The 23,532-nt window shown below is 34.5% G+C and overlaps 1 protein-coding gene across 1 annotated transcript in view; it reads right to left on the bottom strand.

The window, feature by feature from the left end:
* The window catches only part of LOC100371433 (voltage-dependent L-type calcium channel subunit alpha-1D-like), an 86,564-nt gene that overhangs the window by 25,553 nt on the left and 37,479 nt on the right, over positions 1-23,532 (bottom strand). Inside the window, exons 19-27 of the mRNA XM_085496655.1 lie at positions 17,196-17,255; positions 16,795-16,901; positions 13,077-13,173; positions 12,536-12,696; positions 11,625-11,771; positions 10,789-10,990; positions 7,145-7,303; positions 6,592-6,702; positions 6,301-6,384 (exon numbers count right to left, since the gene is read on the bottom strand). Coding sequence (XP_085352781.1) covers positions 6,301-6,384; positions 6,592-6,702; positions 7,145-7,303; positions 10,789-10,990; positions 11,625-11,771; positions 12,536-12,696; positions 13,077-13,173; positions 16,795-16,901; positions 17,196-17,255 — 1,128 coding nt within the window. The remainder of the gene's footprint in view (positions 1-6,300; positions 6,385-6,591; positions 6,703-7,144; positions 7,304-10,788; positions 10,991-11,624; positions 11,772-12,535; positions 12,697-13,076; positions 13,174-16,794; positions 16,902-17,195; positions 17,256-23,532) is intronic.

Below are 23,532 nucleotides of genomic sequence, written 5' to 3'. Positions count from 1 at the left end.
CTGTCTTTAGCACAGACAGTAGGCTATCTTTAGCACAGACAGTAGGCTGTCTTTAGCACAGACAGTAGGCTATCTTTAGCAGACAGTAGACTGTCTTTAGCACAGACAATAGGCTGTCTTTAGCACAGACAATAGGCTGTCTTTAGCACAGACAGTAGGCTGTATTTAGCACAGACAGTAGGCTGTCTTTAGCACAGACAGTAGGCTGTCTTTAGCACAGACAGTAGGCTGTCTTTAGCACAGACAGTAGGCTATCTTTAGCAGACAGTAGGCTGTCTTTAGCACAGACAGTAGGCTGTCTTTAGCACAGACAGTAGGCTGTCTTTAGCACAGACAGTAGGCTATCTTTAGCAGACAGTAGGCTGTCTTTAGCACAGACAGTAGGCTGTCTTTAGCACAGACAGTAGGCTATCTTTAGCACAGACAGTAGGCTGTCTTTAGCACAGACAATAGGCTGTCTTTAGCACAGACAGTAGACTGTCTTTAGCACAGACAGTAGGCTGTCTTTAGCACAGACAGTAGGCTGTCTTTAGCACAGACAGTAGGCTGTCTTTAGCACAGACAGTAGGCTGTCTTTAGCACAGACAGTAGGCTGTCTTTAGCACAGACAGTAGGCTGTCTTTAGCACAGACAGTAGGCTGTCTTTAGCACAGACAGTAGGCTATCTTTAGCAGACAGTAGACTGTCTTTAGCACAGACAATAGGCTGTCTTTAGCACAGACAGTAGGCTATCTTTAGCACAGACAGTAGGCTGTCTTTAGCACAGACAGTAGGCTGTCTTTAGCACAGACAGTAGGCTGTACGTCTTTAGCACAGACAGTAGGCTGTACGTCTTTAGCACAGACAGTAGGCTGTACATCTTTAGCACAGACAGTAGGCTGTCTTTAGCACAGACAGTAGGCTGTCTTCAGCACAGACAGTAGGCTATCTTTAGCAGACAGCAGGCTGTTCTTAGCACAGACAGTAGGCTGTCCTTAGCACAGACAGTAGGCTGTCCTTAGCACAGACAGTAGGCTGTCCTTAGCACAGACAGTAGGCTGTCTTTAGCACAGACAGTAGGCTGTCTTTAGCACAGACAGTAGGCTGTCTTTAGCACAGACAGTAGGCTGTCTTTAGCACAGACAGTAGACTATCTTTAACACAGACAGAAGACTATCTTTAGCACAGACAGAAGGCTATCTTTGGCAGACAGTAGGCTGTCTTTAGCACAGACAGTAGGCTGTCTTTAGCACAGACAGTAAGCTGTCGTTAGCAGAGACAGTAGGCTGTCTTTAGCAGAGACAGTAGGCTGTCTTTAGCACAGACAGTAGGCTGTCTTTAGCACAGACAGTAGGCTGTCTTTAGCACAGACAGTAAGCTGTCTTCAGTGTGAGGAATGATGAGGCAATTGAAATGTTGAAACACAAGACTGACATTTGGTCACTGTTACAGAGTACTTTTTGCCTAGTGGTTGAATTATTTAGTTGATAGTTAAATTTAATTAGTTGATAGTTAAATTTAATTAGTTGATAGTTAAACTACTTAGTTGATAGTGATATTAGTTGATGGCTTAATTAGTTAGTTGATATTTTAATGTGCTAATTTACAACACAATGGATACGCTAGGATAACTGAACAATGTAATCATAAAAGCAATTGAATATCCATACTAGCAGCATGTCGGCTGATATAGCTCCGCTGTTTGTGATGCTCTTAAAACAATGACTAAGAAGCAATTTAAACTTTCTTGATTTTGTTGCAGAGAATATTTCACTAAAATTAGAGATTTGAAGATATCGTCATGAAATTACAAAATGTGACAGAGATTCACCCAAGGTACCTACAAATAAAGTTACAAAGCATTCTGATTAGCAGTTTTCAAGGAGAAATCGAAAATATAATTTTTTAACAAAAATGACAAAAATATTCATCAAAATTAAAGAAATGAGGATATCATCACGAAATGAAATCAAAGAAAGCTTAGAAAGAACTCCTGTGTGCTGAGAGTATTGAAGACACATTAAAAATTAATTAAAAATTACTTGTACATGAGATATTGATGGAAAAGTTGAAAACTAATTATGTAAATCAGGTAACTAATATGAACAGAACAGAACAAAAAAAATTATGAATTATTATGCTAATTAATATTAATCAAAATTAATCAGGCCTGTCTATTGTCCTAGAGCATTTATGTACCAAATTTTATTCAATTGTGATGATCAGTAATTGAGATATCGGTGTTAATTAATTATGTTGATTAGGTGATTAATAAGCATAAATATTTACCAAAAACTAATTGGGTTTCTGCATAGTTCTCTTTAAAAGTGTCATTAAAATCCAATTTGTGGTTCTTTATATATCAGTGGAACATTATGCAAATTAGGTAATTAATATTCAATTAAAACTAATCAGGTGTCTGCATAATCCTAGAAGATCTATGTAGCAAGTCTCATTGAAATATGATGATTAGTACTTGATATATCAAAAGCTGAAAATTAATTAATTATGCAAATTAAGTAATTAATATGTACTCATATTACCCTAAAAACTAATCAGGTGTCTGCATAATCCTAGAAGATCTATGTAGCAAGTCTCATTGAAATATGATTAGTACTTGATATATCAAAAGCTGAAAATTTATTAATTATGCAAATTAGCTAATTAATATATACTGATATTACCCTAAAAACTATCAGGTCTGTGCAGTGTCCTATGAAGTCTATGTACCAAATTTCATTGAAATGTGATTACTACTTGAAATATCAAAAGCTGAAAATTAATTAATTATGCAAATTAGGTAATTAATATGTACTCATATTACTCTGAAAACTATCAGGTCTGTGCAGTGTCCCATGACATCTATGTACCAAGTATCATTGAAATGTGATGATTACTACTTGAAATATCAAAAGCTGAAAATTAATTATGCTAATTAGATAATTAATATGTACTCGTATTACCCTAAAAACTATCAGGTCTGTGCAGTGTCCTATGACATCTATGTACCAAGTGTCGGTGAAATGTGATGATTACTACTTGAAATATCAAAAGCTGAAAATTAATTATGCTAATTAGGTAATTAATATGTACTCATATTACCCTGAAAACTATCAGCTGTGTGCAGTGTCCTATGACATCTATGTACCAAGTTTTATTGAAATGTGATGATTAGTACTTGAGATATCAGTGGAAAAGCCAAAAATTGATTAATCATTATGCAAATTAGGTAATTAATATTGCACAAATTTTTACCCAAAACTAATCAAATCTGCGCATTAGTTTGGAGCATCTGTGTGCCAAGTTTCATCAAAATCCAATGAGTGGTCCTTTAGATATCAGTGGAACAGTCATAGAACAGCTAAAAATCAGCTAATTATCATGCAAATTAGGTAATTAATATGCATGGATTTTTACCAAAACCTAATCAAATCTGCGCATTGGCCCAGAGCATCTATGCACCAAGTTTCATCAAAAACTGATATATGGTTCTTGAGATATCAGTGGAACAGATGGACACACATACACACACACACAGACAGACAGACACACTAACTGCAAAGACTCCCTTTTTGTGCTTCGCACACGAGAGTCAAAAATCTGAGAGAGGTCCACCTAAGGTACCTACATACCAAGTATCAAAGCAGTCAGTCTGGGCCATGGACTGGACTAGTCCATAAGGACTAATTCCATGGTCCAAGCCGGAATTACTACTATTGTATTTTGTTTATAAGTTCTGTTATAATGGTCATTCTGGTGAAATAAATAAATAAATAAACAATTGAACATATCCACACAAAAGGAACAAATCTGAGAGAGAACCACCAATGGTACCTTCCTAGAAAGTTTCACAGCTATACAGTTTGTGGTTTTTCAGAAGAAATTGAAAAATGTAAAGTTGACGACGGCGACGACGGACAATCAGTAATACTGTAAGCTCCGCTCGACTTTGTCGACAGTGGAGCTAAAAATGTCAAATAAACTTCAAGTCTGATTTACTGCTTTAGTCATTCAAAATGTTTCATTTTAATATTTGGACTAACACTGCTGTAAGACTGTTACCAGAATGTTTCACAGAAGTTAGATAATCCAAATACTTACAAAGTTAAATTTCAATCAAAATGTGTCCAAAAAATGTGCCTCTCATATTTACTATTTAAGATTTTGTTGAATGGATTCACAACTTGTTGAAACAGGAACAAATGTATCTGGCAATTTTTCTATTAAAGAAATTTATAACTCTCAAAAAAAGAAGGAAAAACAAGAGACTCGATTAATTAATAGGTGAAAGTACACAAAAGTGGAACTTCCATGAACTGCACACATTTAGGGAAAAACACGCTCTTCAAGTTATGGTGAAAAAAACACACAAAAGAAACAGAAACAAGGCTTCATAAATTGACTGTAGATAAAACAGTGCCTTGTCCATACATGCAAAACATATTTATAGTATTTTTAATAGACCTACGTGATTTTGCCCTTCAATAGCACTCCGCTAGGTACATACAAGTGTAAGGATAAACCAAAGAAAGCGGGGCAAGATATAATGGCAACAAAATTAGTATATTGTAAACAGAACAAAAAAAAAAAATTATAACACAACTCTTACAGAAATTAAAATTAAGTAGAAAGGAAAGTGGTACGCAGCAACACAGAGTGCAGACTGAATGTACAAAGGAAAGATTAAGAAATGCTATGTGTCTGTTGTAGAGTATCTGATATATTCACTAATATGATTGGACACATACATCCACAACACTGAACACTGAGTGTTACACAGTAATGGATCATCTTGCTACCACCGTGTACATATACAGCAATTAGAACACTGATTCACACACCATTTTTAGCATTTCTTATGTTTGTTTTTAACACTTTGCTTACCATTGCAAGGGAAAACTGCTACAGTAAACAACAGATGTCTAGCACTAAGTGTTAAATACATTTACAACCTACAAACACTTATGCGTTTCAATTGTGAACATATAGCTATTAAATATGAATGAATTTCAATCCTAGTTTCATTGAAAACCTGTTGAGTGGCTCTTTAGATATCATTGGAAAGCTGAAAATTTACTGATTATAATGCAAATTGGGTAAATATTATAGACAAATTTCAATCAAAAACTAAACAGGTCTGCAGATTATCCGAGAGTACATAAGTTTCAAGTTGCATCTAAAATCTGGAAAATGTGGTTCTTGAGATATTGTGAAATAGACATACATTATTTTTACATACACACACATCCTAAAGACTTCCATTGTGTGCTTCACACAGGAAAGTTCATAAAAATGAATCACTTCATCACTGACAGACATAAAGGGGAAGGTCATTTCAGGAGAATCAACCTACACTAGATTCACTGTGTATCACCGGTCATTTCAGGAGAATCAACCTACACTAGATTCACTGTGTATCACCTGATACACTGGTCATTTCAGGAGAATCAACCTACACTAGGGTCACTCTGTATCACCTGATACACTGGTCATTTCAGGAGAATCAACCTACACTAGATTCACTCTGTATCACCTGATACACTGGTCATTTCAGGAGAATCAACCTACACTAGGGTCACTCTGTATCACTTGGTACACTGGTCATTTCAGGAGAATCATATATACTATACTAGATTCTACAATATTATTACACTGACAGAAAGTGGCAAGTTTGTCTGAGATAATTCAGAGCATGGCATTTGCTAAGGGCTTTGCTTTGTCTGATACAAGGGCATACTGCATATAGTGACAGTTCATTTATATGATGAAATAAATGACCTTCCCAAGAACTCTATGACCAGTCACACACGCTGTGATTTGAAAAATAGGCTGCTCACCTTTCCAATGATCTATGGCCACATAAAGAAGAAAAGGGAGCAAAATTGTCAGTTTTCAAAAAATAATAAATTGAGAGCCTGTTTTCCAAATTACATAATTGATTCATGCACACCAAACTATTACAATTCAATACTAAACTAATTTGTCAGTTTGTAGATTTGTCAATGTCAAAAAAAAAATCATGCGTTGGTCACATCTCTCAAAAATTAAATGAAACACACACAATCTAACAGCAGGCATATAAATCTATGACATCACCACTAATGTTGTATAAATCTACGACATCATCACTAATGTAGTATAAATCTATGACATCACCACTAATGTGGTATAAATCTACAACATCATCACTAATGTAGTATAAATCTATGACATCATCACTAATGTGGTATAAATCTATGACATCATCACTTTTTTTAGGTATGATGTAACTTCCCTAACTAAACATACACAGTACACCGATGACATACTGTAGGTACTTACAGTAATGTATTGCAAAATAATGTCAATAATACTGCCGAGCACAATGACAAAATCAAATACATTCCAAGAGTCACTGAAGTAGTGCTGTGAATAAAAATAAGAATAGTGACAGTCAAGATATGCAAATGACCTCAAGTTATAATATGATAATATCTGATTGATTGAGTGTGAATTAAGAGGTAGAACTAGGTATTCTTAAATGATATGTTCATTTCTTCTGTCTCTTGATCTATCATATAAATTTTCACAATAACTGAGAAATACAGTGTTGAAATCTTGAAACAAACTTACTCTGGGTTTGAAGGCAACTACTTTGAGCATAAACTCTATAATGAAGAAAGCTGTGAAGACAATGTTGACATAATCCAGTCCATCTTCATAAGATTCTGACTGACCATGATACTAAACACATGAAAAAAAATAATAATATTAAACTCAATTCAAACTAAATTATCAGATCAAGGGCAATAATTGCATCAAAAACATTCAGAGCGTATTAACGGTTAATACTGGAGACAATGTCAAAAAATAAAGCCACAAGTTAACTCCTGTATCTCCTGATTCAGAGTTGCACTTTTTTATTGTTATTTTATGAGAGGTCAAAAATAACACCAGGGTCAAAAAATAACAAAGGATTGAATGATATCGCGTAGTATGGATTCAATACCACAAAATAGTACTCCTCTAAAACAATAAAACACCACCAAGTTTTTGACATAATTTGTACAGGAGTTCAATGTTAATGCTTTGGTTGACCTGGAGAGGCTATTGACTATGACTAAAAGTATACATAATCCCAATGCTAATGTTTAAATTATGTCACACATAAATACAGTAAACTTACCTTCATGGCCAATATGATCGTATTGATCATGATAAGTATGAATATAAAATATTCAAAGTATCTTGATGTTACAATTTTCCATACTTTATACTGCGTTGGATTCTTGGGGATGTATTTCCGTACAGGCTTTGCTTTTAAAGCAAATTCAACACATTGCCTCTGATTGTGAAAAATAAACAACAATTGTCAGAATTATTGTCAGGCTGACTTGTTTAAACAGAAAAGATAATATAATTTACAGTGTGATAATTTAAAGCTTGCTGAATTTTTTTATTTTTTTCTTCATGGTACAAAAATACCAACTTTATAAATCTAATTTTTTAACTTCACCAAAATTGTTAATGCATTATATACAGTCAATATTATATATATGTATATGTATACATTTGCAATTGGTTTATGCAGGTTATTAGGTTGAAGGGTTATGACATGAAGGGTTTGAAGATTGCCGTGACATGAGTTTGAAAGTAACGGTATGAGCACCTTTATGTCATGAAGGGTTTGAAGATTGCTGTGATATGAGTTTGAAAGTAACGGTACAGGCGCCTTTATGCAATGAAGGGTTTGAAGATTGCCGTGACATGAGTTTGAAAGTAACGGTATGAGCGCCTTTATGCCATAAAGGGTTTGAAGATTGCCGTGATGTGAGTTTGAAAGGAACGGTACGGCGCCTTTATGCAATGAAGGGTTTGAAGATTGCCGTAACATGAGTTTGAAAGGAACGGTACGGGCACCTTTATGCCATGAAGGGTTTGAAGATTGCCGTGATATGAGTTTGAAAGGAACGGTACGGCGCCTTTATGCCATGAAGGGTTTGTAGATTGCCGTGACATGAGTTTGAAAGGAACGATACAAGCGCCTTTATGACATGAGGGGTTTGAATTGCCGTGACACGAGTTTGAAAGGAACGGTACAGCGCCTTTATGCCATGAAGGGTTTGAAGATAGCTGTGAGATGAGTTTGAAAGTAACGGTATGGGCGCCTTTATGCCATATAGGGTTTAAAGATTGCCGTGATATCAGTTTGAAAGGAACGGTACGGGCGCCTTTATGCCATATAGGGTTTGAAGATTGCCGTGACATGAGTTTGAAAGTAACGGTATGAGCGCCTTTATGTCATGAAGGGTTTGAAGATTGCCGTGATATGAGTTTGAAAGTAACGGTACAGGCGCCTTTATGCCATGAAGGGTTTGAAGATTGCCGTGATATGAGTTTGAAAGGAACGGTACGGCGCCTTTATGCAATGAAGGGTTTGAAGATTGCCGTAACATGAGTTTGAAAGGAACGGTACGGGCACCTTTATGCCATGAAGGGTTTGAAGATTGCCGTGATATGAGTTTGAAAGGAACGGTACGGCGCCTTTATGCCATGAAGGGTTTGTAGATTGCCGTGACATGAGTTTGAAAGGAACGATACAAGCGCCTTTATGACATGAGGGGTTTGAATTGCCGTGACACGAGTTTGAAAGGAACGGTACAGCGCCTTTATGCCATGAAGGGTTTGAAGATAGCTGTGAGATGAGTTTGAAAGTAACGGTATGGGCGCCTTTATGCCATATAGGGTTTAAAGATTGCCGTGATATCAGTTTGAAAGGAACGGTACGGGCGCCTTTATGCCATATAGGGTTTGAAGATTGCCGTGACATGAGTTTGAAAGTAACGGTATGAGCGCCTTTATGTCATGAAGGGTTTGAAGATTGCCGTGATATGAGTTTGAAAGTAACGGTACAGGCGCCTTTATGCAATGAAGGGTTTGAAGATTGCCGTGACATGAGTTTGAAAGTAACGGTATGAGTGCCTTTATGCCATGAAGGGTTTGAAGATTGCCGTGATATGAGTTTGAAAGGAACGGTACGGCGCCTTTATGCAATGAAGGGTTTGAAGATTGCCGTAACATGAGTTTGAAAGGAACGGTACGGGCACCTTTATGCCATGAAGGGTTTGAAGATTGCCGTGATATGAGTTTGAAAGGAACGGTACGGCGCCTTTATGCCATGAAGGGTTTGTAGATTGCCGTGACATGAGTTTGAAAGGAACGATACAAGCGCCTTTATGACATGAGGGGTTTGAATTGCCGTGACACGAGTTTGAAAGGAACGGTACAGCGCCTTTATGCCATGAAGGGTTTGAAGATTGCTGTGAGATGAGTTTGAAAGTAACGGTATGGGCGCCTTTATGCCATATAGGGTTTAAAGATTGCCGTGATATCAGTTTGAAAGGAACGGTACGGGCGCCTTTATGCCATATAGGGTTTGAAGATTGCCGTGACATGAGTTTGAAAGTAACGGTATGAGCGCCTTTATGTCATGAAGGGTTTGAAGATTGCCGTGATATGAGTTTGAAAGTAACGGTACAGGCGCCTTTATGCAATGAAGGGTTTGAAGATTGCCGTGACATGAGTTTGAAAGTAACGGTATGAGTGCCTTTATGCCATGAAGGGTTTGAAGATTGCCGTGATATGAGTTTGAAAGGAACGGTACGGCGCCTTTATGCAATGAAGGGTTTGAAGATTGCCGTAACATGAGTTTGAAAGGAACGGTACGGGCACCTTTATGCCATGAAGGGTTTGAAGATTGCCGTGATATGAGTTTGAAAGGAACGGTACGGCGCCTTTATGCCATGAAGGGTTTGTAGATTGCCGTGACATGAGTTTGAAAGGAACGATACAAGCGCCTTTATGACATGAGGGGTTTGAATTGCCGTGACACGAGTTTGAAAGGAACGGTACAGCGCCTTTATGCCATGAAGGGTTTGAAGATTGCTGTGAGATGAGTTTGAAAGTAACGGTATGGGCGCCTTTATGCCATATAGGGTTTAAAGATTGCCGTGATATCAGTTTGAAAGGAACGGTACGGGCGCCTTTATGCCATATAGGGTTTGAAGATTGCCGTGACATGAGTTTGAAAGTAACGGTATGAGCGCCTTTATGTCATGAAGGGTTTGAAGATTGCCGTGATATGAGTTTGAAAGTAACGGTACAGGCGCCTTTATGCAATGAAGGGTTTGAAGATTGCCGTGACATGAGTTTGAAAGTAACGGTATGAGTGCCTTTATGCCATGAAGGGTTTGAAGATTGCCGTGATATGAGTTTGAAAGGAACGGTACGGCGCCTTTATGCAATGAAGGGTTTGAAGATTGCCGTAACATGAGTTTGAAAGGAACGGTACGGGCACCTTTATGCCATGAAGGGTTTGAAGATTGCCGTGATATGAGTTTGAAAGGAACGGTACGGCGCCTTTATGCCATGAAGGGTTTGTAGATTGCCGTGACATGAGTTTGAAAGGAACGATACAAGCGCCTTTATGACATGAGGGGTTTGAATTGCCGTGACACGAGTTTGAAAGGAACGGTACAGCGCCTTTATGCCATGAAGGGTTTGAAGATTGCTGTGAGATGAGTTTGAAAGTAACGGTACGGGCGCCTTTATGCCATATAGGGTTTAAAGATTGCCGTGATATCAGTTTGAAAGAAACGGTACGGGCGCCTTTATGCCATATAGGGTTTAAAGATTGCTGTGACATGAGTTTGAATCATGTGTTTCAAGTTACAATATTTGTTTGTTTTGTTGTTTGTTTGTTTACATAATTATACAAATTTATTACACAAGAGCAGTGTGAGCAACAGACTAAATCTACATCTAACTCACCTGGTTTTTATCCAATTCACAGTTTTTGTATTCCTGTTCTCCTTCACTTTGAAATGTCACAATAACAAAACCAACAAAGATGTTGACCATAAAAAATGCAATTACAATAATGTATACAAAGAAGTAAATGGCAACGGCGGGACGGAAGTTGTAAATCGGACCCTTGTCAACTTCATTGGAGTCAATTGCTACATAAAGTAATCTGAGGAAATAAAGAGTAATCTGATATTATTCCTACATGTACAGTTATCTGAAGAAATATAAATTCTTGGACCACTGTATATATTTGTTAATATACATGTACATCTAAAAAACAGAGAATTTACCAGCCTATAAAACAGAGAAAGGACATGTAGGAAAGTGTTACAGAAGCGTTTGAATGTCTTCCTTATTTGGAAAGTGTACATCACGTTTACATCATATTCAAAAACTTCTCTTTGTTTACTTCAAATGCAGAAGCACGACCAGCATGATAATAGAATAGAATCAGGTCACTGAACACAAATGTTACCACAAAATGAAACTTTTTCATTTCATACAATTATCTACCATTAAATTATGATTATTACAAGCAGGGAAAAGATGTATAATAATAATAATAATAATAATATTAAGGTTACCACTAGAATACTGCAAACTATTCTATGTGTAAGTTGATATGATTACTGTACTGCCCTTGCGCATACATTCTCCTGATAACCACACATTTGTTGCAGTACATCAATGTACAAGCAAGAAATTATCATGCACGACTATACAACCATCAACACCAATTAAGAAGTGACCTATTTTCCAGCTATTACTGTCATGTAAGTACATAATAAGAGTTTACTTACTTTGGCCAACCTTCAAAAGTAGCCACTGTAAAGAGGGCCAATATAGCCTGACCTACATTATCAAAATTAAACTCGTTGACGAGCCACTCTCTTGGTTTTGATATGGGATAATCCATGTCACCATCAGTATACACGATATATTCACCCCTGAAAAAAAAGAAATTCAAAATATGATACAAAATTATTTGATTACTTAATCAAAAATTATTAGAAACAAGCAGCCTATCGGCTGAGATAGCTCCGCTGTTAGCAATGCACATTTCAATTAAAGAACTGAAGACATCATTAGAAAATGAACAATATGAATAGTATCAAAGCAATCGGACTTACAGTTTTTAACAAGTCGAAAATATCACTTTTTACCAAAAAGTACAAAAATATTCACCAAAATAAATTAATTAGAGAATTGAAGATATCATCACAAAACGAACAAATCTGAGAAAGGTCCACATGTAGTACCTATATATGTAATATCAAAGCAATCGGACTTACAGTTTTCAACAAGAAGTCGAAAATATCACTTTTTACCAAAAATGACAAAAATATTCACCAAAATTAGAGAATTGAAGATATCTAAGATGAACAAATCTAAGAGAGGTCTCCCCAAGGTACATATATACCAAGTATCAAAGCATTCAGGCTTGTAGTTTTCAAGAAGAATTCGAAAAAGTAAAACATTGACACGGACGACGACGACGGACAATCACTCATATGATAAGCTCCGCTCGACAAAGTCGACAGCGGAGCTAAAAATAAACAGGGTTCATTAAGTGTTATAATTCTGCAATGAAAACATACTTTCATATAGTTGTCTATGATACCATTTACAAATTTATGTTCAACATCAATTTACATGTAGATGTTGAATCTCTGAAAATGCTTGGTAATCTTATAAATATAAAAATACTTACTGACATTCTTCACGTGTCATTTTTGACCCATCAGTGCACCTAAAAAACATCCCCTGAAATAACTGGACACCAACGCACGCAAACATGAACTGGAGTAAGAATGTAACCAACATAATATTGCCGATGGTTTTGATCGCTACAAATACACACTGTACTACATGCTATAAGAAAAACGTAGACAAAAAAAATATTTGAATGTTTTGAGTTACTATGGTAATCAATGTCCTGGATTGACCAGGTATTATTCTTTATTTCAATAGTCCCTTAGATTATGTTGTTGAATACTGATAAACTTGTAGTACCGGTAGTTATTATCAACTTGTAGTACCAGTAGTTATTATCAACTTGTAGTACCGGTAGTTATTATCAACTTGTAGTACCGGTAGTTATCATCAACTTTATTACTAGCAACTCCATTTGTTTAAGATGTCAATGAATAGAATAATAATGTTGCTATGACAACTGTGGAAAAAAATAAGATATACACATGTGATGATATTAAACAGAAACACAATTAAGTGTTACATTGTAAAAAACTGACCTTTAACCCCTTTGCCCTATTTATAGCTCTGAGTGGTCTCAGTACACGTAGCACCCTTAGAATTTTGACAGCAGAAATGCCCTTGTAATTCTTTTGTCTGTGAAAAAATGAGTGGTTTCAATTTAAACAATACTTTACGTATTTTAAGAATGAAAATTAAAAATAAATATGAACTGGAAAAAAATTAGGACAAATCAAATTCATGGATATTAAATACCTAATAATAAATAAAACTTTGCAAAAACTAAACAAAAATATGGAAAAATAAAATAAAAAATATAATAATTTAAAAGTTGGTTTGCAAAATGTTGAAGTATATGCTGTATACATACAATGTATGTTAGAAGTTGGCAACATTTCATCCAACAAAATATGCTCAGTGTTACTTTATTGTGAATGAACTGAGGTAGCAGATAATGAATAAGATTATCTCACCCTGGGTAATAAATAGGGTGATTTCTCTAGATGATCAAAATATGAGATTTCAGAAAGATACAGGATTATCTCACTATGGGTAATAAATAGGGTGATTTCTCTAGATGATCAAAGTATGAGATTTCAGAAAGATACAGGATTATCTCACTATGGGTAATAAATAGGATGATTTCTCTAGTTGATCAAAGTATGAGATTTCAGAAAGATATAGGATTATCTCACTATGGGTAATAAATAGGGTGATTTCTCTAGATGATCAAAGTATGAGATTTCAGAAAGATACAGGATTATCTCACTATGGGTAATAAATAGGATGATTTCTCTAGATGATCAAAGTATGAGATTTCAGAAAGATACAGGATTATCTCACTATGGGTAATAAATAGGATGATTTCTCTAGATGATCAAAGTATGAGATTTCAGAAAGATACAGGATTATCTCACTATGGGTAATAAATAGGATGATTTCTCTAGATGATCAAAGTATGAGATTTCAGAAAGATATAGGATTATCTCACTATGGGTAATAAATAGGGTGATTTCTCTAGATGATCAAAGTATGAGATTTCAGAAAGATACAGGATTATCTCACTATGGGTAATAAATAGGGTGATTTCTCTAGATGATCAACATATGAGATTTCAGAAAGATATAGGATTATCTCACTATGGGTAATAAATAGGGTGATTTCTCTAGATGATCAAAGTATGAGATTTCAGAAAGATATAGGATTATCTCACTATGGGTAATAAATAGGATGATTTCTCTAGATGATCAAAGTATGAGATTTCAGAAAGATATAGGATTATCTCACTATGGGTAATAAATAGGGTGATTTCTCTAGATGATCAAAGTATGAGATTTCAGAAAGATATAGGATTATCTCACTATGGGTAATAAATAGGGTGATTTCTCTAGATGATCAAAGTATGAGATTTCAGAAAGATATAGGATTATCTCACTATGGGTAATAAATAGGGTGATTTCTCTAGATGATCAAAGTATGAGATTTCAGAAAGATATAGAATTATCTCACTATGGGTAATAAATAGGGTGATTTCTCTAGATGATCAAAGTATGAGATTTCAGAAAGATATAGGATTATCTCACTATGGGTAATAAATAGGGTGATTTCTCTAGATGATCAAAGTATGAGATTTCAGAAAGATATAGGATTATCTCACTATGGGTAATAAATAGGGTGATTTCTCTAGATGATCAAAGTATGAGACTTCAGAAAGATACAGGATTATCTCACTATGGGTAATAAATAGGGTGATTTCTCTAGATGATCAAAGTATGAGATTTCAGAAAGATATAGGATTATCTCACTATGGGTAATAAATAGGGTGATTTCTCTAGATGATCAAAGTATGAGATTTCAGAAAGATATAGAATTATCTCACTATGGGTAATAAATAGGGTGATTTCTCTAGATGATCAAAGTATGAGATTTCAGAAAGATATAGGATTATCTCACTATGGGTAATAAATAGGGTGATTTCTCTAGATGATCAAAGTATGAGACTTCAGAAAGATATAGGATTATCTCACTATGGGTAATAAATAGGGTGATTTCTCTAGATGATCAAAGTATGAGATTTCAGAAAGATATAGGATTATCTCACTATGGGTAATAAATAGGGTGATTTCTCTAGATGATCAAAGTATGAGATTTCAGAAAGATATAGAATTATCTCACTATGGGTAATAAATAGGGTGATTTCTCTAGATGATCAAAGTATGAGATTTCAGAAAGATATAGGATTATCTCACTATGGGTAATAAATAGGGTGATTTCTCTAGATGATCAAAGTATGAGATTTCAGAAAGATATAGGATTATCTCACTATGGGTAATAAATAGGGTGATTTCTCTAGATGATCAAAGTATGAGACTTCAGAAAGATATAGGATTATCTCATTATGGGTAATAAATAGGGTGATTTCTCTAGATGATCAAAGTATGAGATTTCAGAAAGATATAGGATTATCTCACTATGGGTAATAAATAGGGTGATTTCTCTAGATGATCAAAGTATGAGATTTCAGAAAGATATAGGATTATCTCACTATGGGTAATAAATAGGGTGATTTCTCTAGATGATCAAAGTATGAGATTTCAGAAAGATTTAGGATTATCTCACTATGGGTAATATAGGGTGATTTCCCTAGATGATCAAAGTATGAGATTTCAGAAAGATATAGGATTATCTCACTATGGGTAATATAGGGTGATTTCCCTAGATGATCAAAGTATGAGATTTCAGAAAGATAAAATTATCCTCATTATAGATAATCAATAAAATGGTGGATGCAGTGTGTCATTGCAATAAGAATCAGACTATAGTTGGAATTTACATAAATATGTTACATGCTGTGAATGTCATGCAAGAATACATTTATACTTTACAGAGTTTAGATTTAAACCCTATTTTAAGTACAATGTCATTAAGCATGACTAATCAAGAAAGAAATACTAAACAAATTTGGATTTTAATTCTCATTATTACATTATTTATTTGACAAAATATATGTAGCAATATTCACAAGTATAGTCTTGTGACATCATCACAGCTTTATGACATCACCACAGCCTTGTGACATCACCACAGCCTGTGACATTACCACAGCCTGTGACATTACCAAAGCCTAAAGCCTAATGACATCAAAAAAAAACAAATTTGTAGCCGAAAATGAGGGGATGACAATGACAAAGATAATTAGATCAAATGACAACTTTTAATACGGGAATGGTAACATGCACCAATTATGAAGCTTATATTAATAGAAAAATTAAGATCAAATTTGAAACATGTGAGAAGTGAGGTGACATAACAATATAAACAGCTCAGAGTGGACAATAAAAAGAGAAATTTGATTGGAGGATGAAAAGTTTTTGTTTAAATAACCAACCTGGGAATGTCTAACATCCAACTTTAAGACAAAATATAATCAATTTAAAAAAAAAAAAAATTAATTGAGGTATTTTTGCATAAATGATGATATAACTACTACAACTTGCAATTTTTCACGCATATATCTTTCCCTTCACTTATGATGATACAGGCATAGTAAAAATATAACAATAATGGAAAGACAAACAAGAAATGCATTACCATCATAAAAACACTCTATATACAAGATATCATGATTCCCAAGACAAGAGGTTAAACAATTGATTGATAAAATTGTCTAAAGTTTATTCCACTGAATGCGTTTAAGGCTTAAGCAGAGCTAAACTTTAAAAGATGGTATTATCTGATAATGATGTGAATACTTACGAAAGTGGATATGAGATGATTGATACTGAAACAACAAGTAGATCTAGAAGATTGAAAGTATTCCGACAAAAAGAACCCTTATGAAATATCAAACCATATGATATGACCTGAAAGGAATAGAAGAAGAATTTAATTTCTTTATTTTCATAATACTGTAAAATACTTTATTATTCACTGAGGAAGCTATTTGGATGTTTTGTATGAAATTTATTTTTACTGATTTTTGATTGTCTTGAATGTAAAATATAGAAAAATGTATATTTGCTGAATTTTATTTTCACTGAATCACCTCTTCAGCAAAAAACAGTGAAATTAAATTTCAAGCAAAAATAAAGTATTTTACAGTAAATTGAACTAAATTCTGAAAATACACATATTGCAACTAATTTGAGATAATTTACCTTTAACATAATTTCCATGGTGAAGATAGCAGTAAAGGCGTAATCAAAATAATTTAAAACCTGAAAAATAAAGACGATTTTGGTTTAAATAACAGAAGTATAACAAGTTATTATCGTAAACATACAAGTTGAGCTGATGTCAAAGAGTAGAATTATAAGCTCTTAAGGAAGCCAATTGTATATATATCAAATGATTTTGTTTATATTCTCTACCACTAACTACATGTATGTAAATGTGTCGAAATGGACATAGTGCGAGTGGTTAGTGCTAGTAGCACTAATCCGAAAAACTACTAGATCTAGTGCTAAAATGGCACTAGATCTAGCGCTAAAATGGCACTAGATCTCGTGCTAAAATGTGCACAGTGCGAGTGGCATTGTTATCGCATTGTCAACAACGTCGAATAATAGGAGGGGCATCAACAACCACTTTCATATGCAAACTGCAAACTGTATAAAACATTGGCAATATGCGCGAGATGTCCATAATAATACTTTCTTTATATAATACCGGATTCTGCCGTAAATTCGCCCATCCGAAAAATCGCCTTGGGGATTTCACGGCTGATGTGCGCTTATTTGGGGTTCAAAATTTCAAAAAATAATTATCAAATATTTTGGGGGGACATTTTCATTGTATCCAACTACACAGACTTTCTACGCCGTGAGTTGGGCCACCCAAGACAAAAGAAACTATTGCAGAATTAACATTAATTAATAATTCTTGCTGAATTAAAAAGTAGACCACCTGAAATGTCATTAAAGTGTCGTCCAGTGTCATTTTTCAAATACATTTGTTTTTATTTTATTGGTAACAAAAGTATATTTTAAACGACGTTTCTAACAAGCAGCCTGTCGGCTGAGATAGCTCCGCTGTTAGCAATGCACATGGCAATTAAAGAACAGAAGATATCATTAGAAAATGAACAAATCTGAGAGAGGTCCACATGTAGTACCTATATGTATAATATATCAAAGCAATTGGACTTGCGGTTTTCAACAAGAAGTCGAAAATATCACTTTTTATCAAAAATTACAAAAATATTCATCAAAATTAGAGAATTAAAGATATCATTATGAAATGAACAAATCTGAGAGAGGTCCACATGTAGTACCTATATATGTAATATCAAAGCAATTGGACTTGCGGTTTTCAACAAGAAATCAAAAATATCACTTTTTACCAAAAATTACAAAAATATTCACCAAAATTAGAGAATTAAAGATATCATTACAAAATGAACAAATCTGAGAGAGGTCCACATGTAGTACCTATATATGTAATATCAAAGCAATTGGACTTGCGGTTTTCAACAAGAAGTCGAAAATATCACTTTTTACCAAAAATTACAAAAATATTCACCAAAATTAGAGAATTGAAGATATCATTACAAAATGAACAAATCTGAGAGAGGTTGACATGTAGTACCTATACATGTAATATCAAAGCAATTGGACTTGCGGTTTTCAACAAGAAGTCGAAAATATCACTTTTTACCAAAAATTACAAAAATATTCACCAAAATTAGAGAATTGAAGATATCATTACAAAATGAACAAATCTGAGAGAGGTCCACATGTAGTACTTATATATGTAATATCAAAGCAATTGGACTTGCGGTTTTCAACAAGAAGTCGAAAATATGACTTTTTACCAAAAATGACAAAAATATTCACCAAAATTAGAGAATTAAAGATATCATTACAAAATGAACAAATCTGAGAGAGGTCCACATGTAGTACCTATATATGTAATATCAAAGCAATTGCACTTGCGGTTTTCAACAAGAAGTCGAAAATATCACTTTTTACTAAAAATGACAAAAATATTCACCAAAATTAGAGAATTGAAGATATCATCATGAAATGAACAAATCTGAGAGAGGTCTACCCAAGGTACATATACACCAAGTATCAAAGCATTCAGGCTTGTAGTTTTCAAGAAGAAGTCGAAAAAGTAAAACATTGACACGGACGACGACGGACGACGACGACGGACAATCACTCATATGATAAGCTCCGCTCGACAAAGTCGACAGCGGAGCTAATAAAAACGAACACAACTGCATTAAGCGATCCCGGCAAGCGATCACAGATGCTCAATTCAGACATGCTACGTTTCACAAACGTTGATTATTAGTCAGTAGTGATTATAATAACGCACAAAAAAATAAATTTGTTAATTTTTATGAAATTCAAATAAAATTCAACTTAGTTTCATCGTAAGCAAATGATTCCGATCGCATATAAACGCTCGATGCGGTAGGGTATCCGCCATGCGCTTCTCTTGCATGAGTTGAGCTAATAGGTCAAATCGCTAATTAACCAATCAAAATGCTGGATGATGCCAACGCGTTCAAATCACCATAGCTCATTTAAATATGTTAATGTTATTGAACGCAACGCGGAAGAGATTTGACGATGTTGTAGTACGCTCTTTTGGCTTAGATTTTGATGGGAAAATGGCATGATTTTTTTTAAAATAAAAAAATAGTTGTTTTCAAAGATGAACTTAGCATAAGAAGAAGAATTTAACATTGTTTACAGTGATAACAGCTCTTTGTCCAAACGGAGCTTACGCTAGTCAAAATAAACACGCTCTTGAATAAAAACTTAAATAGACTGATTTAGGCGTCAGGAACGATTGAAATGTCCGATAAATTACGACAAAATATTTTAAAAAATAAATTTAAAAACTGCCGAAAAATCGCCCTGGACGATTTCTTGGTCCCATTTTTTTTAACGCGACCATACACTGGGTTTGTTTAGCTGTGAGGGTTAAAATACGTATTTCACAACCGGAAATTCAACAGACGAACTTGTTACACATGTTTTAATTATTAGCAACTGTAACAAGAACAAGATTTCGAGAGTCTACAACAAAAAATCCTAAGGGCTTCTAAAAAATATTATTGCAGAGAAAGTGTCTAGACACATATAATATGATCACGTTAAAAAATTAAAAAATCGGCGAGGTTACATCATATTCCGTTAGTTCCTCCATGATACAATGTAACAACAGAATTGCGTGAAAATCGCAGTACACACACAATCCACCGAGCTTTACAGGGACCCGGGACTTTCCCACAATACCATTTCATACAGTATATCTATTCACAATTTGTAAAAATTGCGCAGTTCGACCTGCAGTTTCACTGTTTCAGCTAGTTTCCCGGCCAATCACGTTGTTCCAAAGGTCTATTAGTATTACGACAAACGTGGACAATGACATTCTCAATTTTCCCACTGTAGCACATTTCCAATGAATGAAAGACACAACAATTTTACGTAAATATTAATTTATTTACAGAGAATCACGGGATGTCTTGACGTCATTGACAACGCAATATCAATGCCACTTGCACTATGTACATTTTAGCACTAGATCTAGTGCCGTTTTTGCACTAGATCTAGTGCCATTTTAGCACTAGATCTAGTAGTTTTTCGGATTAGTGCTACTAGCACTAACCACTCGCACTATGTCCATTTCGACACATTTACATACCTCCTAACTAAGTATAAATTTATGACACAGACCCAAAGTGTATATCCCTAATAAATACGTTAATAATAATATTTACATTATTCCGTTTCTTATCAGCATTCAATGGATCCTCAGCTGCTAACATGGCACTGCTAATCAAAATAAGCACTAACACAATGTTGGCAAAGTATGCATGGTTGCAGATAAAATAGCAGAATTTTCGAAATCTGCAATATAAAGATAAGTGTAAATTACTGGATATCTCAGGAAAAGTAAATCAGGTTTGTTTTGATAACCAAACAGCAGTTATCAAACTCTCAAATCAGGTTTGTTTTGATAACCAAACAGCAGTTATCAAACTCTCAAATCAGGTTTGTTTTGATAACTAAACAGCAGTTATCAAACTCTCAAATCAGGTTTGTTTTGATAACCAAACAGCAGTTATCAAACTCTCAAATCAGGTTTGTTTTGATAACCAAACAGCAGTTATCAAACTCTCAAATCAGGTTTGTTTTGATAACTAAACAGCCGTTATCAAACTCTCAAATCAGGTTTGTTTTGATAACCAAACAGCAGTTATCAAACTCTCAAATCAGGTTTGTTTTGATAACCAAACAGCAGTTATCAAACTCTCAAATCAGGTTTGCTTTGATAACCAAACAGCAGTTATCAAACTCTCGAATAAGGTTTGTTTTGATAACCAAACAGCAGTTATCAAACTCTCGAATGAGGTTTGTTTCGCTAACCAAACAGTAGTTATCTAATTCTCAAATCAGGTTTGTTTTGATAACCAAACAGCAGTTATCAAACTCTCAAATCAGGTTTGTTTTGATAACCAAACAGCAGTTATCAAACTTTCAAATCAGGTTTGTTTTGATAACCAAACAGCAGTTATCAAACTCTCAAATCAGGTTTGTTTTGATAACCAAACAGCAGTTATCAAACTCTCAAATCAGGTTTGTTTTGATAACCAAACAGCAGTTATCAAACTCTCAAATCAGGTTTGTTTTGATAACCAAACAGCAGTTATCAAACTCTCAAATCAGGTTTGTTTTGATAACCAAACAGCAGTTATCAAACTCTCAAATCATGTTTGTTTTGATAACCAAATAGCAGTTATCAAACTCTCAAATCAGGTTTGTTTTGATAACCAAATAGCAGTTATCAAACTCTCAAATCAGGTTTGTTTTGATAACCAAACAGCAGTTATCAAACTCTCAAATCAGGTTTGTTTTGATAACCAAATAGCAGTTATCAAACTCTCAAATCAGGTTTGTTTTGATAACCAAACAGCAGTTATCAAACTCTCAAATCATGTTTGTTTTGATAACCAAACAGCAGTTATCAAACTCTCAAATCAGGTTTGTTTTGATAACCAAACAGCAGTTATCAAACTCTCAAATCATGTTTGTTTTGATAACCAAACAGCAGTTATCAAACTCTCAAATCACGTTTGTTTTGATAACCAAACAGCAGTTATCAAACTCTCAAATCAGGTTTGTTTTGATAACCAAACAGCAGTTATCAAACTCTCAAATCATGCTTGTTTTGATAACCAAACAGCAGTTATCAAACTCTCAAATCAGGTTTGTTTTGATAACCAAATAGCAGTTATCAAACTCTCAAATCAAGTTTGTTTTGATAACCAAATAGCAGTTATCAAACTCTCAAATCAAGTTTGTTTTGATAACCAAACAGCAGTTATCAAACTCTCAAATCAGTTTTGTTTTGATAACTAAACAGCAGTTATCAAACTCTCAAATCAGGTTTGTTTTGATAACCAAACAGCAGTTATCAAACTCTCAAATCAGGTTTGTTTTGATAACCAAACAGCAGTTATTAAACTCTCGAATAAGGTTTGTTTTGATAACTAAACAGCAGTTATCAAACTCTCGAATGAGGTTTGTTTCGCTAACCAAACAGTAGTTATCTAATTCTCAAATCAGGTTTGTTTTGATAACCAAACAGCAGTTATCAAACTCTCAAATCAGGTTTGTTTTGATAACCAAACAGCAGTTATCAAACTTCCAAATCAGGTTTGTTTTGATAACCAAACAGCAGTTATCAAACTCTCAAATCAGGTTTGTTTTGATAACCAAACAGCAGTTATCAAACTCTCAAATCAGGTTTGTTTTGATAACCAAACAGCAGTTATCAAATTCTCAAATCAGGTTTGTTTTGATAACCAAACAGCAGTTATCAAACTCTGAAATCAGGTTTGTTTTGATAACCAAATAGCAGTTATCAAACTCTCAAATCAGGTTTGTTTTGATAACTAAACAGCAGTTATCAAACTCTCAAATCAGGTTTGTTTTGATAACCAAACAGCAGTTATCAAACTCTCAAATCAGGTTTGTTTTGATAACCAAACAGCAGTTATCAAACTCTCAAATTAGGTTTGTTTTGATAACCAAACAGCAGTTATCAAACTCTCAAATTAGGTTTGTTTTGATAACCAAACAGCAGTTATCAAACTCTCAAATCAGGTTTGTTTTGATAACCAAACAGCAGTTATCAAACTCTCAAGTCAGGTTTGTTTTGATAACCAAACAGCAGTTATCAAACTCTCAAATCAGGTTTGTTTTGATAACCAAACAGCAGTTATCAAACTCTCAAATCAGATTTGTTTTGATAACCAAACAGCAGTTATCAAACTCTCGAATAAGGTTTGTTTTGATAACCAAACAGCAGTTATCAAACTCTCGAATGAGGTTTGTTTCACTAACCAAACAGTAGTTATCTAATTCTCAAATCAGGTTTGTTTTGATAACCAAACAGCAGTTATCAAACTCTCAAATCAGGTTTGTTTTGATAACCAAACAGCAGTTATCAAACTCTCAAATCAGGTTTGTT

The sequence above is a fragment of the Saccoglossus kowalevskii genome, chromosome 3 (genome assembly GCF_978046115.1).
Source record: "Saccoglossus kowalevskii chromosome 3, keSacKowa6.1, whole genome shotgun sequence".
NCBI classification, from domain to species: domain Eukaryota; kingdom Metazoa; phylum Hemichordata; class Enteropneusta; family Harrimaniidae; genus Saccoglossus; species Saccoglossus kowalevskii.
The sequence above is the reverse complement of the archived record's forward strand: the minus strand, read 5'-3'. Positions and strand labels throughout refer to the sequence as shown.